The sequence below is a fragment of the Ammospiza nelsoni genome, chromosome 5 (genome assembly GCF_027579445.1).
Source record: "Ammospiza nelsoni isolate bAmmNel1 chromosome 5, bAmmNel1.pri, whole genome shotgun sequence".
NCBI lineage: Eukaryota > Metazoa > Chordata > Aves > Passeriformes > Passerellidae > Ammospiza > Ammospiza nelsoni.
Genome location: NC_080637.1, coordinates 21,482,135 through 21,497,090, shown reverse-complemented (window position 1 = coordinate 21,497,090; position 14,956 = coordinate 21,482,135). Strand labels below are relative to the sequence as shown.

Here is a 14,956-nt window from a genome sequence, read left to right as displayed (position 1 = left end):
TGCTTATCCAGCACAGAATGGCACAATATTCTGAGCTGAAAGGGACCCACAAAGATCATCAAGTCTAACTCTTAAGTGAATGGTCCAATGGGGACTGAACCCTGAACCTTGGTGCTCTCAGCACCATGCTGTGACCAGCTGAGACAATCTCAGGGTCAGCTGTCACAACTATCAGAATTCATCATATGCAGAACTGTCTGTACTTAATATTTTAATCCTGCTATAAGGGTTTTTTAACCACTCCAGCTACAGTATGTGAATACTGAGTGCATATACATATACTGCATATGCATATAGAGCACATAGACTTAATTACTGATGATCTCCTATAGCAGTATACACTGCTAGTTACCCAGAACATATTAAAAAAGCATCAATAGTTAACCTATATTTATTAACAAGGACTTTAAAACTTGTTTGCCTAAAGCTAAATCCTTGATACACTCCAAGTACTGAAATATCAATAGTTATTTTTCAGCTATCAAAGTGTTGTGAAAAGGTAAGTTTACAGGCTTAACACCCTGAACTCAAAATCTTACTTCTTAACCCAAACGTTATTCTGTAAACTATGGTCTCCTGAGTTTCTGAAGATACACTCTTCTCAAAGACTCAAAAATAATGGTTTGATTTACTGGCACAGTAAAACAAAAATCTAGAAGCATTTGCAATTCTGAAATGCTGCTTTTCGTAGAATTTCATACATATAGGTTCAGCAGGAGAACCTATTTTCCAATTTCAGTTTGTGATTCCAAGGTGCTTTGTCCCATGAATTAGGCACTGCAGAGGGCAAGAAGAAAAGGACACTAAAGCCTAATTTTTAAAGGATTGCTGCCTCTTATACTTAACTGCTTTGGATCAACAGACCCACAGGAAAAGATCTAAGAATCAGCAGAGCCATGTATAAATGCACCAGGAATAACTGATGGAATATGCATCCAGAATCAAGAGATAAAAGGGAAAACTGTTCACAGCGAAAATGACCCATGACATCAAATTATGTTGCCAAATAAGAGTATATTCTGAAGGACTCAGATAATGAGGTGGTATATGCTGCCACAGATTAAAAAAAAAGCCTGTTATCTTCTGATCCTGCACCATGAAATACTTAAAACCACCTTTGAAAGAGAGGTTGTCTATTGCTTGAATTATCACATCTTTTCCAGAACTCAGCTTGAAAACAGATTTAGTGAATGTATACTACAAATTTAGTCACTGACAGAGTAAAGAATCTTGAATTTGTCAAATTTGTCATTATTTTTCAACTGGCTTTACTTGGTACACTTTGGTAATTCTACACTGGAGAGAAGATCTGACAAATGGATTAAAATAACCAGCATGCTCCCTGCTCAGATAAAAAGGATGGTAACTCAGTTCTAAAATGTCCTTTGCCAGAGGAACTAACTGGGCTGGCACCAGGGCACCTTTTAGAGCAACTTCTAAAGCTAGTGAAACTTCTCAAAAAAAAAATCTTTCAAAAGTAGTTGGGATTGGGTTTTTTCTTGCACAAATACAAAAACAGATAAAGCTCTCTACCTCAGGAGCTTGGAAGATCTACTTTACACTAAACATGAAAACATCCTGGTTTCAAACTTTCCTGCTTTCAAAAACAAATACTGGAATAAAACCCAAAACTGGTTAATTTAATTCTGAGTAAGAAACAACAAATTGTTCTATTACTAGTCATGAATAGATATGAGCTAAAGAAAAGTTAGTGATAACATTTGATCACCACGTCTGGAAAACACTGAAACGGGAGAGACAAAACACCTGTTTCTATCTTCAGCAGAATATGCTCCTTGTATGACTTACCTTAATATACATAATTTAACTGACAGACAGAAAGGATGAAAAGATTAATAATAAAACTCTTATGAAAGGCATAAATGACAGAATAATTTCTAGTGTGTATTCTAGAAATACATCTCCATCAATATGGAGATGAATACATCTCCATCAATAGTCTCCTCCAATATGACTAACAAAATTCTCTGAAAATGGAAAACACTAACAGCTGAGAGATACCATCTTTATGCCATGCCCAACTCTGCTGCTGTGCAAACAGGTATTAATTTATCAAGTGTTATTCAAAAGCTATGCTACAGGTGATGTACAAAATTGCTGAAATTCATTTTAGTTGTCTTTGAAGCAGTCTCCACTAGGTACATGAGATCAATGCTTATAATAATAATAATAATTTTTCATAGTACAATCAATTAATTTAACAGTTATACTTGGAAAAAATAAATGTAAAACATTATTATAAAATGGATAATCAAAATAATACAATAAAATAATATTTAATGATCACTCAATTTGAGCTGGTACTGAATTGGCTGTTTTGTTTGGGTTTTTTTATTTAGCAAATCAAGAAAAAAATCAGAAATCCGTTGATAAGTTTTTAGAAAGGTTTCTTTTCTATCACAACCAGTATTTAACATCAGAAATGGATTTTGCTATTGTTGAAAAATGGAGGAATTTAGCAACAGAATATTAATGTAGCATTTTTAAGCTTGTCCAATGTATTGTAATACATATTTAAGTATTTAATATTCTATACTAAATAATTAATCAACCATTATTTGACCTCAGACTTTTACCTTCCTAAGTCTACCCTAAAATTTCCCCAAGTCATCACCTTTACTATACAAAAGTGACAAAATCAACTTCAGGTCTTACAACACAGAAAAGTGTGTAAAGAAATAGCAATTTAAGAAAGCAATTGTCTCTGTCCTCGCAAAAGGTCCTCCAATGCTGAATATACACTTATTAATGAACAACTTAATTACAGTCTACAAAGTCATGAAAATTTACTGGGTCTCATTTGCCATCTATTTCACAAGGCATAATTAAATGGAAATGTTTGTAGCAGTTGCAGAATATGTTATAGCATGCACTTAAGGTTTGTTTTTCTGTAGTAATGCATTGTTCTGTATGAGAAAAATCTCTTCAATGAAGGAGTAATACCAAGTGCTAATTCTAAAAATATTGTAACAATGCAGTTTAACACAGTAGAACCAATAAATAATTTTATGAAGTCACAAAATGGAAAATAAAAGCTTGATCATTACTTATGTTTTAACAATCAAGTACAAAAATAAATACAGAAGGGTCTTGGAATAACACCAGACCGATACATCTGAACTAAAACTGGGAATGTCGTGGAGATCTCCTTTTCATTTAGTTAATGTTAAGGATCCCCTTTAGAGAATCTGCTCTCCTGTTCTGTGGCATTTTGCATTCTGTATTTTCAGTAAGCACTGATGCCCAGAGTGCTTATGTGTAACTAAAAGAAGCTACCTGAAATCCATCACGACACCATAATCCATTCATTCTTTTTAGGCAGTGCTACTTACTGCACTAATCATATCCATCAAATCTAGAAAAACAAACAGTAAATGCTGCTCATAAAAAACAAGGATACAGTTTAAAACTAACAACATTTTTCAAGGTTAAAAAATCTTGTGATATTTATCTACAAATCTTTGTGAAATTATGATCTGTATAATGCCATCTTAACAAACCCCTGTAAAAAAACAATTCAGGTGATCAACTTCAAAGACAACCAGGCTTTTTATTTTGTTTTCATGAAAACAAAACAGCTAAGGATCACAGATTTGTTTACACTAAAACATTTATCTACACAGTATTATTTAAATTAGTATGTCTGTTTTATTGAAAAATGTATCACAATGTCTTAATAAACCTAAAATAATTATTTTTAAAAAGGAAGTCTACCTTTAGAAGAAAAGAAGATCCATCCACTTTTGCTTTTCCAACCAGCTGGCAAGTGAGATCAAAGAACAGCATTGGCTGAACACCAGACAATTTGGTTGCTGGTCCAGAGATGGAAATGTTACTGGCTGCCCAAATACGTAATTCTTCTACTGTTTTGTGTTCTTCGTCCATGAACGTGTACACTCTGCTAGAAGTTCGAGGAACTACTGGAGCTCCTACAGTTCCATCAAATGTTAAGGATGCAAATCCCCCACTAGTAATTCCCTGCATCTGTCCATTGTATTCTCTGATCTGTAATGAAACATAAATGAGAAAAAAAAAAACAGTTTGTACTGCATGGATAAACAAATATATTTCTGCTTTATCATCTGCATGGAAAATGTACCACGGATCATTACTGTCCCTGGTTCTATTGGGACAACAGAGTCAAATCAAAAAGAAAGCAAAAAGGTAAAATTAATATTAATAAGAAAACAAAATGTATAAGCAGAAATATCATCTTGTACAAAAATGTCTGAAGAGGCAGACTAATAGTTACCTGTAACAGTTCCACCTACAGCATCTTTACAGAGTGTTTTATTTGCACACATCAAAATATTTGCGTGGGGAAAGTATCAGGATTGCTCTTCTAAATGGGGAAACTAAAGCACAAGAGAAATTAATTTTTAGGGTTTACACAGCAGAGTAATGGCAAAGTTATGGATTCCTGGTTTTGGCCCCTCCCAACAGCGATTACCCAATATTATTAAACTGAAAAAAATATATCAGTTCAAGGAGATATTTGTTTTCCATAAAGCAAGCAGTGATGAGCTCTCATTCCTTGAATTATGAGTACAGCTATCACAACTATCCAATGTCTATTGCCCTGCTCAGGCAGGTCTCCTGAATCCTGCTGATTTTGCTGTGCATCTGCTGCCATATGAAACACAGTATTTAAAGTCTGAAGGATTCCTTCAAGGGCCTAGTCTAGTCTTACCACACCCTGCAATTATAGATTTATCTATATCAAAGCACTGCATGACTCATTGTCCAGAAATCTGAAACAGTGTGTTTTTGCTCCATCCTCTTCTAATTAATGTGGGGTCACCAAGTAAGCAGTAACACGCATGAACATGGCATTTGTGAGACAGTCTAGTATGGGATTCCCAGTGCTCAACTTCCAAATGGTCAAAAATCCCACTGATCTGCAAGTGCAGAACATGCAATGTGTGTCAGAAGTTCTAAACAGCAAAAACACTGCCAATGATTTAGGCCTATATTTTATAAACATGGTGAAATTTAGAAAGCAAACAAATCAGGCATTCATTGACCTTGGAAATTCATATGCAAAGCAGTTCAATTTGGTGACAGGAACTCCTTTAATCCCTACTACTCTGACATAATGCATAAATGCATGAAGGGTCATCTCTAAGATAAACCTTAATTTACTTAAGCATTCTTCAAAACTGAACAATGGAACACATCAATTCAGGATGAAGTTTTTTTTCAGTGAAACACTGAAAAGCTTTGCTCTTTTAACCTCACATTTAAATATCGAAAATACAAGAAAAGCCAAAGGACAAATAAGGAAAATACATGGTTTCATAACCAATTTCCCCAATTATCTACAATCTGGAAAAACATGTTCCCCTGTAAGATGTAATATAAACACACAGATTTACTTTAGTTGCTATCACTGGCATTATATTCCATAGCTTCTCTAAACAGGTAACATCCAGAGGGGATGAAAACTCTCATCACTTTTACCTATTCATCCTGTATCAAAATATACTTCAAGACTATTTTTCATATCTTGTCTGACATGTCAAATGTTTCTTGAAGTGTTTTAATTTCTAATTTATCTATTCATTTATGTTGTCATAAGTTCTTTAAAATCATCATAAAAATATCTTGATTTTTTTCTTAGTAAAAAATTCTGTCCTAGTCCTCTGTGAAGGCTCTAAGCTTTTCACAAAACCAGAAGGAAAGTACTTTGTCTCCCTGGGCTTCCACCATCACTTATTTTCCTCTTTTCCCAAATCCTTTATGTCATGCTTTGAGAATTCAGGAGGCTGACATACTGTACTTTTGACATCTCCCAGTACCCTCATTTAGTGAATTTGAAATCAGCCTTAATGTTGGAAGAGGCAATTATAAAATAATAACTAAAAATAGAAATAAAATATGTAAGAAGGCAAATCTCAACTGTCATGATGAGAAAATTGGCAATGATCTTTAGCAAAACCAGATGTCCTCAGGCATAGGCAGGTGGAGAAGCCACTGGCTCCTCTCAAATGTAAACAGAATTCAACAATATTATTTAGTGAACAGAAGAAACAGGAGAAGAAAACATAGAATGGGTTACAGAACAAAGTATTTCACAGATGGAAAATTACTTGTGTTGGACCCACAAAAAAGATGATGGCCAACAGAAATTCTCTGGGCTTGTCCTGTAAAAAAAAAAATTGCTAAAGTCAAGAGCGATCACTGGAGGGTAAAATGAACAAAATCTATGGGACAATGTTGTTTCTCTATGGCACTCATGCAGATCTCAGATCAAGTTAAGCACTGATAAAGTAAACATGTTGTATTTTCCAAATGATTTTGAATTTGAATTAAATTTATAGAAGAGCCATTCTGGGACTTTTGCATATGACAATGATTTCCCCTTCAGTAGATTTTGTATAATTTCTAGAGGATGTGGACCTATTTAAAAAAAAATGGTGGGGGAGGGTGAAGCAGGGGGTTAACAGGGAAACAAGGCAGACTGCTATCTCTTTAAAAACTCCCTGAGAATTTTAAATAATTTCAATAAATAATGGTTGCTAAATAAAAATATCCTCTGGGACAAAAAATGGAGCATATAAAATGCATTTAGCTTGTTCTAAGCAAGTAAATTCCAATACATATTGCAGGAATCTTTGGCATAGTTTCTGTAAACTAAAGAACAATAGGTGAAATGTCACCTTAATAAACTACATGGACAATAAACTCTAGTGATTTCTATGGGGTACAACCCTATACTGAATATGGTTATTGAAAAGAAGCTAATCTTGAAATATTTATAAATAGATTTACAGCAAAGTAAAATACATATTTTTTTTTTCTGAATATGGTGTTATTCATTTCACTAAATGGAAAAGTGTGATAGTAAGTAGTGTATAAAGCTGGAATAATAGCATCTCCACGGTAGCTTTCCATCAAAACTGCTTGTTAAATTGTAGAAGCAAAGGACTATTATGAAACCACTGCAGGCACAGATCATCTTAGAATATAAAAAAATGCCTAGGGAAACAACATATACCAAACTAATGTATGTTTTTATACTAAGAAAGAAGATCTCATTTTTTTATGATTGTCGCTGATGATATTTGTATGAAGGAAAGTATCCTGTCAGAAAAAAACCCACTAGAATGCATCTGGTATATTTCATTATATTTTGTAAATGTTTTCTCATCTTAAGTAAATAGTCTAAACAAATTTGGATAATACAGGGTGCTGATTACATTTTCTTATATTTTAATAATGTAACTCTGGTTCACTTGTACTGCCAGCTGTATGAACAGAGAGCTACTAATGAAACAGAGAAGTCATTTGAAGTATAAATGAAACTATTTTGAATATGTTCAAATATCACAAGAAGAAAACTGAACTATACAAACTACGTGGAGGCACCTCCTAAAAGAAAACTAACCAAGATAGTCACATGGAAGTAAAATGATTTTTTTTTTTTGAAGACATGATAAACACGTTTAGACATTAGGACCATAATTGATAGCTTATTCTCCAGCATTCCTGAATTGCTGCCTGCAAAATAAAATTGTTTGAAACATCTGTAGCAAAAGAAACACAAATTAAAGAAGAAAATGAGTAAAACAATGTACTTTATTTACCAATTCAATTCACCTGAATATGTAAGTATTTTGTGGAAAAATTTGTATGCAAGAAGTTTATACACTTAAGCCAGTTGAAATAATTTCTGGTTTAGTAATTTAAAAAGCCAGCAGGCACTGTGATACTGCTTTAGAAATTCTAATAGAGTAAATTACTATTTTGGAGTATTTTCTACATATTAAAAACCTGATCAGTAACTTGACCAAAAATACTGATATGAAAATCATATTTGCAAATTGATAAGACTTGAAATTACATAGATACTCTATCACTGCCTACAGTCATTATTTCTTGGCATTATTTACTATAGGATAAACACTTGTTTTTAATTTAAATTCCATTCAAAATGAGTTGTATGCCTTACAGAATTTTTGAAGGGGAACCGCAAGCAATATTAATACTGACATTTATGGGGGGGGGGGGCAGGGAAGAGTTGTTTTTTTCTGTCTTAAAAAAAAAAACTCCTAACTGCTTACTAAAAAAAATTAATTCCTTCCACTCTTCAGAAAAACAATTTGAAAACTGGGTAGCAGTGCAACAGAAAACACGCTCTTCAACATCTTTTTTAGTAAAGTCTCAAACGCAATTTTGGCCAAGTTTATATATTTGGACCACATTTTGTCAGAATACACTAGGAGTCCGGGAGCTCTATTCTGCCAAAGTTTAATGTTCAGGCAGCATGCTAGATATCCAAGCTCCAGACTTTCCCCCTCATCCTTATCAACCTGACAGCTATAGCTAGAGCGGCCCAGGAATAAGAAGTAAGCAGATATTTCTGCTGTGTCTTTCTCCCAGTACCTTCCATATTGCATCAAGTAGAAAGAAGGAAAGAAATCAACTTTCATTGGACAAACTGGATTAAACTAAAGGAGAGCATAAAGAGACAAGGAAACGGTTAGCTAAAGGCAAAAGTAAGATTGCTCCTGGAAATAACAGCAGATTGTTTAAAGATCAAAGTAAGCAACACAGTGGAACGAATGCTATTTTAAATATTACTAGATTTAGGAGAGTGATGCACAAGAAGAGAGACAGAACAGAACTAGTAAGGATAACAAAAAAGGGAGTGTGATACTTCTTTCTTGTTATGAAGCCATGCTCCATATATTTGACATTCAGATTCCCCCTCCTCTGTGGACAAATACCTTAGAAATTCACTAGCAAAACCTACATCTTACACTGGTCAATCTAGTGATCTATGAAAGGAATAACTGTTGCTATTGTGGCTATTAAATCCTTTTGCTCAAAGAGACGATGTGTTTACATTGTAAATCTAAAGAGTCTGAATCAGATGAATGTGCAACTAGTAGCATTCAAGGAATCTGATTTTCCTGGTGTTTTTATCTATTTTTTTTATTCTAGAGATCTAGGATGCTGCATTGGGCGTGGTGGTATTTGGTCAAGGGTTGGATTTGATGATCGTGAAGGTAACTTCCAATCTTAATGATTCTCTGATTCTGTGATCTGACCACAAAATGAAAACAAGAGGATTACAATCCATGGTTATCCCAAGGTTAGTAGATGACAGTTACTGATGTCTGTGCAAACTCAGTTCAGCTCATGATGCATTTATGTTATGATGCCATGTTCCATAACCCCCAGGACTCTATTTTTCTAAAGAATATTTTCTGACACGGTGCATGACTTCAGAAGTGCAGTGGTGATGCAATAATACTGTCTAAGAAAAAGGGTGACCACTTTACAATTCCTATTTCATTTGTTACAGCAACTGGCCCCTATGTACAGAAGTTAAGGTTAATGACAGTAAGAAAAGAGAACAGCATCAGGATTACTATGACAAAAAGATAGAGAATTAAGGCTTTGTAATTGCTACAGAGTTTGCATCATGCCAAGGAAGCCATACAAGTGAAGTTTATAATCAGAGGTCAGTGTCTTGGTCTTCATTGTCCAAGTGTTGCACATGAATCACATAGCTCTGCAATGCAATGCATTGCTCTGCAGTGCTGTGCACGCAGGAAAAAGACCAAAAAGATCCACCAGAACACATCCTGGACATCCTGACTGCATTAAACAATTAGAGTACACTGAACAAGATGAACACCAAAATAAGAATGTGCTTCACTTTTTCCAATCCTCAAACATTAAAATGGAAATCAAATACCAATTCTCTTCACTGGAAGTGAGGAAATAAGTTATTGTTTGTGAATCACTCAGAGGTAATAAAGAATACCAGAGAAAAGCCAATGAGGAAATTAACCATTCTATCACCATGGCAGGGTTTGAGGCATTTTAAGAAAGGCAGAATACCAGCCAAAACTCCTAAGTCAAGGGACTATAAAATATTGCAGGCTTAGCCAGTACCAGCGGATTGCCCCTTCCCACTCTTTAACAGTGTGCAATGAGGCATTATTTCTAAGATATTAAGAGCATTCAGAGTGAACAATAAAAAGAAGGTTCAAGAAAAATCCACCTACGAAAACTCTTTATTTGCCACAAAGATAGTAGGAGAAGACCAGACAAATAGATCACAGGCCTGGCTTTCATATTGGGAGATGGGGGGCTCACCTTCCACAATCTCTGCAGAGCACTGATTATAGCTGAAAGCCCAGGTACAGTACAGTAAATCACTAAATTCTGTAATTCATGAGAAATCATCATAAGATGACATGCATAAAGATGCACTTTAAGAAATATTAACAGAAATGTAATAAAACGAGGTAATTTTCCAGTTCTATTACTAAGACACAATTTTCCTTCTCTGCAACAAATATTAAGCAAATCAAATTACTCTCTATCCAAAGTAATTCCAAAAGAGTCCTCTTCATTAAATTCTTATTAGCTCTGACCATCGGATCTTCCCAACACCTCTGTTACTATGAGGAGGATTTATCCATTAGAACCCAAAAGTGTAAGTGGGAGCAGTGATTTCTAAAATGTGTTTGCTATCAATGTCAACTTCCTAGAAGTCCCTTGAAAGCATATCTGGGGCAGACAGAACACGAGGATACACCGTAAGGGCTGTGTATATCTATCTCTCCTCACTGGTAAGCACAGCTTTGACAGACTGTGGCCTCTGCCACCCTGGCTTGCTTTCCATTCAGCAAGCTAAGAAAAGGTGACTAAAGCTTGAAGACAAAAGCAGGAAAGAGTGAAGGAGGAATTGCACAAAGTGTAATTAGAAGTCATACCTACTATGCTGCTTGTGGCTGAAAGAAAAAGAAGTCTTCCCAGTTCATTCCCAGAAGCTGGCACCAGGCTTTTGTGTCAGACTTCTACCTGCTCAGATCAGATATGAAAACTTCTGAGGTACCTGTTACTTAGTCTGGGGTACTCAGAATATTACCATCCAGAAAAAAGACATCTTAGTCACTCTAGATCATTTTCCCTTAGGAAGTAATTAAACAAGCTCTCAGCTCAGGCATCTGAAGAGACAGAGACTGTGAGCAGCTCAAGGTCTGTTACGACTGGAAACCACTTAGAACAGCTCAACTGTGATGAAAAAAAGGGATATATGAGAAGTGAATTGATAGACCCTCTCTTTAAATACTAGAACATCATCTTGGAGAATGATAAAGTACCAACTGACAAGGATTCTAGAAATCTAGATCTCCTCAAAAAAGTGATGCCAAATCAGAACAGTGAGGTCCCTCACCTGTGGTATATCAGTAGGTTTCCTTAGTAAGTTTGTGATAATAATAAATAGTAGAAATTAGACAATACTATGTTTGCATAAAAGAGGGTGCACACATAAATTTCCTGACAATGGTCTTGTTTATTTTCTTAATGTGTACTCAGAAATCCAATACTGACCTACCACAACCATACAACTTTTCACTTTTCAATTCTATTATTTTGACCAGTTCTTTTCTGCTTTCTCCTTCTTCACATATATAAAATATGTACTCCATTTTCAGAAGAATAAACAAGTTATCTCCACTGAATTTCTGAAATTAATGTATCTGTACAACGTCTACCCTGATGGATTCAGAGAAAATATTAAAATTTAGCATAAGACTTTCCTATCTGAAGTCAAATCCATGAATTTCCAAGACTGATAACACACCTCAAGTACTGATCAGCACACAAGCTTCAAAATGTAAACACAATTTAATTCCACTCTTATTACATATATAGATTACCTTAGACTAACCTTATACTAACCCAGAAGAGGTTAGCTAATTTCTGTTTCTGAATGTTAACAAGTCCTTTCTTAACAATCTCAGTAGTATGAAACTCAAATACGGGATAAATCTTACCACTTTTTACATTTATTGTCATGGGGTTTTCTTCTTTGTTGTCCTGCTACAGGAGATATCAAAATGTACATACTTAGTACTACAGATATTTATCCCTTTTATCATCCTTTTGTAAAATTCTAACTTTCTTAGATCTCTTAAGTTTCCTAGGACACTCTTGAGCGTGTTCAGACATGCAAACTGGGTTTTTTTTGTTGTTGTTTTATTCTTGGTGTTTTGTTGTTTGTTTTTTTTTACTGGTCTCTTTCATTACATTCAATTTCTCCGATAATTATTTCATGTAAAAAATAAATATGTATGGGTATGTTGCAAACTAATAAATCACATCTTTGGTCCTATTATACACCTCTTTAACCATGGTCCAGCATTACAAGATTTCTATTCATTCCCTGAAGGGTGGTTCCTCTTCCCTATACAGTTGCAGCAGGCATAAGAAAAACATCCAAGAAGCAGTATCAAAGCTATAAACAGTTTCCTGCAGCCCTTTGATACAGATAAATAGGGAGTAATGCAGGGTAACACTGGAGCGGCAGCAGGAGCACACTGCACACTAACAAGCCCAGAGAGATTCCCTCTACTGGAGTCATTCTCCAGCTGACCTAAACTGCTCCAGATGCCCTACTGAAACAGAAGACCTAAAGAAACTCCTCAGTCTTAGTCTGAAGAGGAATAAATTGTGCTGATTTATGTCAGTTAAATTCTATCCATCTAGAAGTACCACATGATCTTTTGTCAAGTAGTTTAATAAATATTGTTGTTGTTGTTGTTGAAAAATGTAATAGTTTACTTTCAGTTTTGGTGCATACCATAACCACAGCTGTTTTAACAACCAGCTGCTTTATCCAATGTCTCCAAGAATTAATTTCTGTACATATAGAACTAAATTATTCCTATGGTCCTCTCAGTGCAGAAAAGCAAGCATATAAACCCCCCACATCCTAGTACATACCTTTATTCTATGAAATCGAACAATATCTCCAACTTTGTAAATTTTTGGTAGAAAATCTAGGTTTCCACTAAAAAGACTGCACGTTAACTTCACATTTGATTGGTCCACAAGTGTTACAATTGAGCAAAAATCTGTAAAATATAAAAGTGTCTGGATGAGTAACAGGCATTATGGAATTATTAATACACAGATACTAAATTTGGGAGGAACATCCCTATGGCCATTTTTTTTTGCTATGATTTGTGCAACTTTTTTTAATTTAATTTTTTACAGTACCATAATAACTGAAATGTGACCCATCTTTTTGATAATTAGCCCAAATAACTGAAAATGAAATGTGTGATTAAGCACAGCGCTGTGTGCAAGAACATACAAACCTTTTTCTTCTGTCTACAACAGGCATGCTATTCTTTCACATTTCAATTACTTCTACAAAATGAGGCACATATCTACAATTTAATAAAATAATTTTCTAAGATTTATTTTACCCAGCTTTCTGAAAAGGTAATAAGTTCTACAAGTTCTACAAGCAAATTAAAGCATAAATTACATATCCTCGATTTCAACAAAATATGCAAGATAGATATATATACCACAAGAACAGAGTCACACAGTGGTAGCCAGAAAGTAGAGTAAAAATATGAAATATGCCTTTCTGAAGTTAAACTTCATAGAATTTCACTTCTAACAATGATCTAAAAAGTAAAATCAAAACAAGATACAAAGACACAAGATACAATGCCGATCAGCCAAGAACAGAGCAGTATCTGTGGATGACATAAATGAATCCTGTATTTTCCATTTCAGCTTACAGAACACGTGTGCTCTGATACCTTATAAACAGAGTAAAAGCACATTTGCTCTTTTGCAACATGGCAGCTGGTAACCTACCTGAGAAACCAAGTAGCAGTAGAAAGAAAGGCCCTGATCTCCTGAACCCCCTACTGTCCTTACAAGAGACACCTGTAACCATAGCCAGAGGAACAGAGACTAGGAAGGAGGAAAGGGGTGCCTGGAGTGAAGCTGAACCTGGGAAAGCTGGAGGAACAGTGTCCCCCTAAGCGTTCAAATATTTGTTTCTCAATACGTGAATAAGTTATTAGATGTTTATGTTAACTGGCAATGAATTCAATTCCCCAAATCAAATCTGTTTTGCCCTGACGGACACTTTCTCATCTCTTAAAAAGAAAAACCCAAACAGAAGAGAAAAAAAAAATCTTAATTATCAAAAACCCCAACTTCCCTTAGCTGGAATTCTATGAGGTACCTGGTGATAATGACACTACACCAGTATATACAGCTGGGAACTGAACAAAGGTGTTGTAGGTCTAAAACAAAGTCAATGAAGTCCCCATCATGCACATTATAAAGATGCAGACACATAAATTGCTGCTAGACAGCTTTGAAAGAGAATGCTGTCAGGCTAGTAAAACTGACAGATTTGCCTTGTATAAAAAAGCTACAGGAAGGGAGTCATAAAAAGATGATTGTTATATGCAAACTCTCTGAATAGACTCCCTAAACATGAGGGCAGGTATGTAAGATTGGATTAAAATACATGCTTCAAAAGAAATATTCTTCCATTTCCATCACATATACCCTTAAATTTTGCTATCATTTAAACTTAAAAGTTTAAATTCCTTAATGATTTAAAGGAATGCAGTGATGAAAGAAATCCAGTGAAGGCTTACCAAGAAATAAAACTTTTCCTACAGATACAAAAACCTTCTGTATTTCTATAAAACTAGTATTCTTCTTCCTTCCCAAGTTTTTATACAGATTCAATAATGACAAATCATTTTGCATTCAGAAGTTGCTGAGATCACTCTTTTCCACTCCCACCAAAGGCACAAGGTCCCCATACAGTCTATTTTAACATTTTATGCTAGGAATGTCAAGAATAAACTCCAGTCACTGGTTGACAAAACTGCAAGTATTTACTATTGTAATCCAAAGACTGATGCATTTCTTTGGGTATGAATTCTAGAGGTTAACTTAAAAGATCTCTTGCAAATATGAACAAAATGAGCAATTAAGAAGAAAAGCCCATATGGTTCATAGATTTACAATCCTTTGGGGATGCAGAATAACATGCTACACTGCACTGATATAACCCAACATCACAATCAAGAGGAAGTAGCAAAAACATTCCCCATTGAAATTGTGGTTACTCTTTGATGCTGTG

At 34.9% G+C, this 14,956-nt stretch overlaps 1 protein-coding gene across 3 annotated transcripts in view; it reads right to left on the bottom strand.

Moving 5' to 3' along the window:
• Positions 1 to 14,956, bottom strand: part of POT1 (protection of telomeres 1) — a 63,895-nt gene that overhangs the window by 23,137 nt on the left and 25,802 nt on the right. For 2 of the 3 annotated variants that reach the window (XM_059473097.1, XM_059473098.1), the window contains exons 9-10: positions 12,772 to 12,902; positions 3,736 to 4,026 (exon numbers count right to left, since the gene is read on the bottom strand). In XM_059473097.1, the coding sequence (XP_059329080.1) occupies positions 3,736 to 4,026; positions 12,772 to 12,902 (422 nt within the window). Of the gene's footprint in view, positions 1 to 3,735; positions 4,027 to 10,754; positions 10,843 to 12,771; positions 12,903 to 14,956 lie in introns of those variants that run through there. The other variant, XM_059473099.1, reaches the window with a different exon arrangement.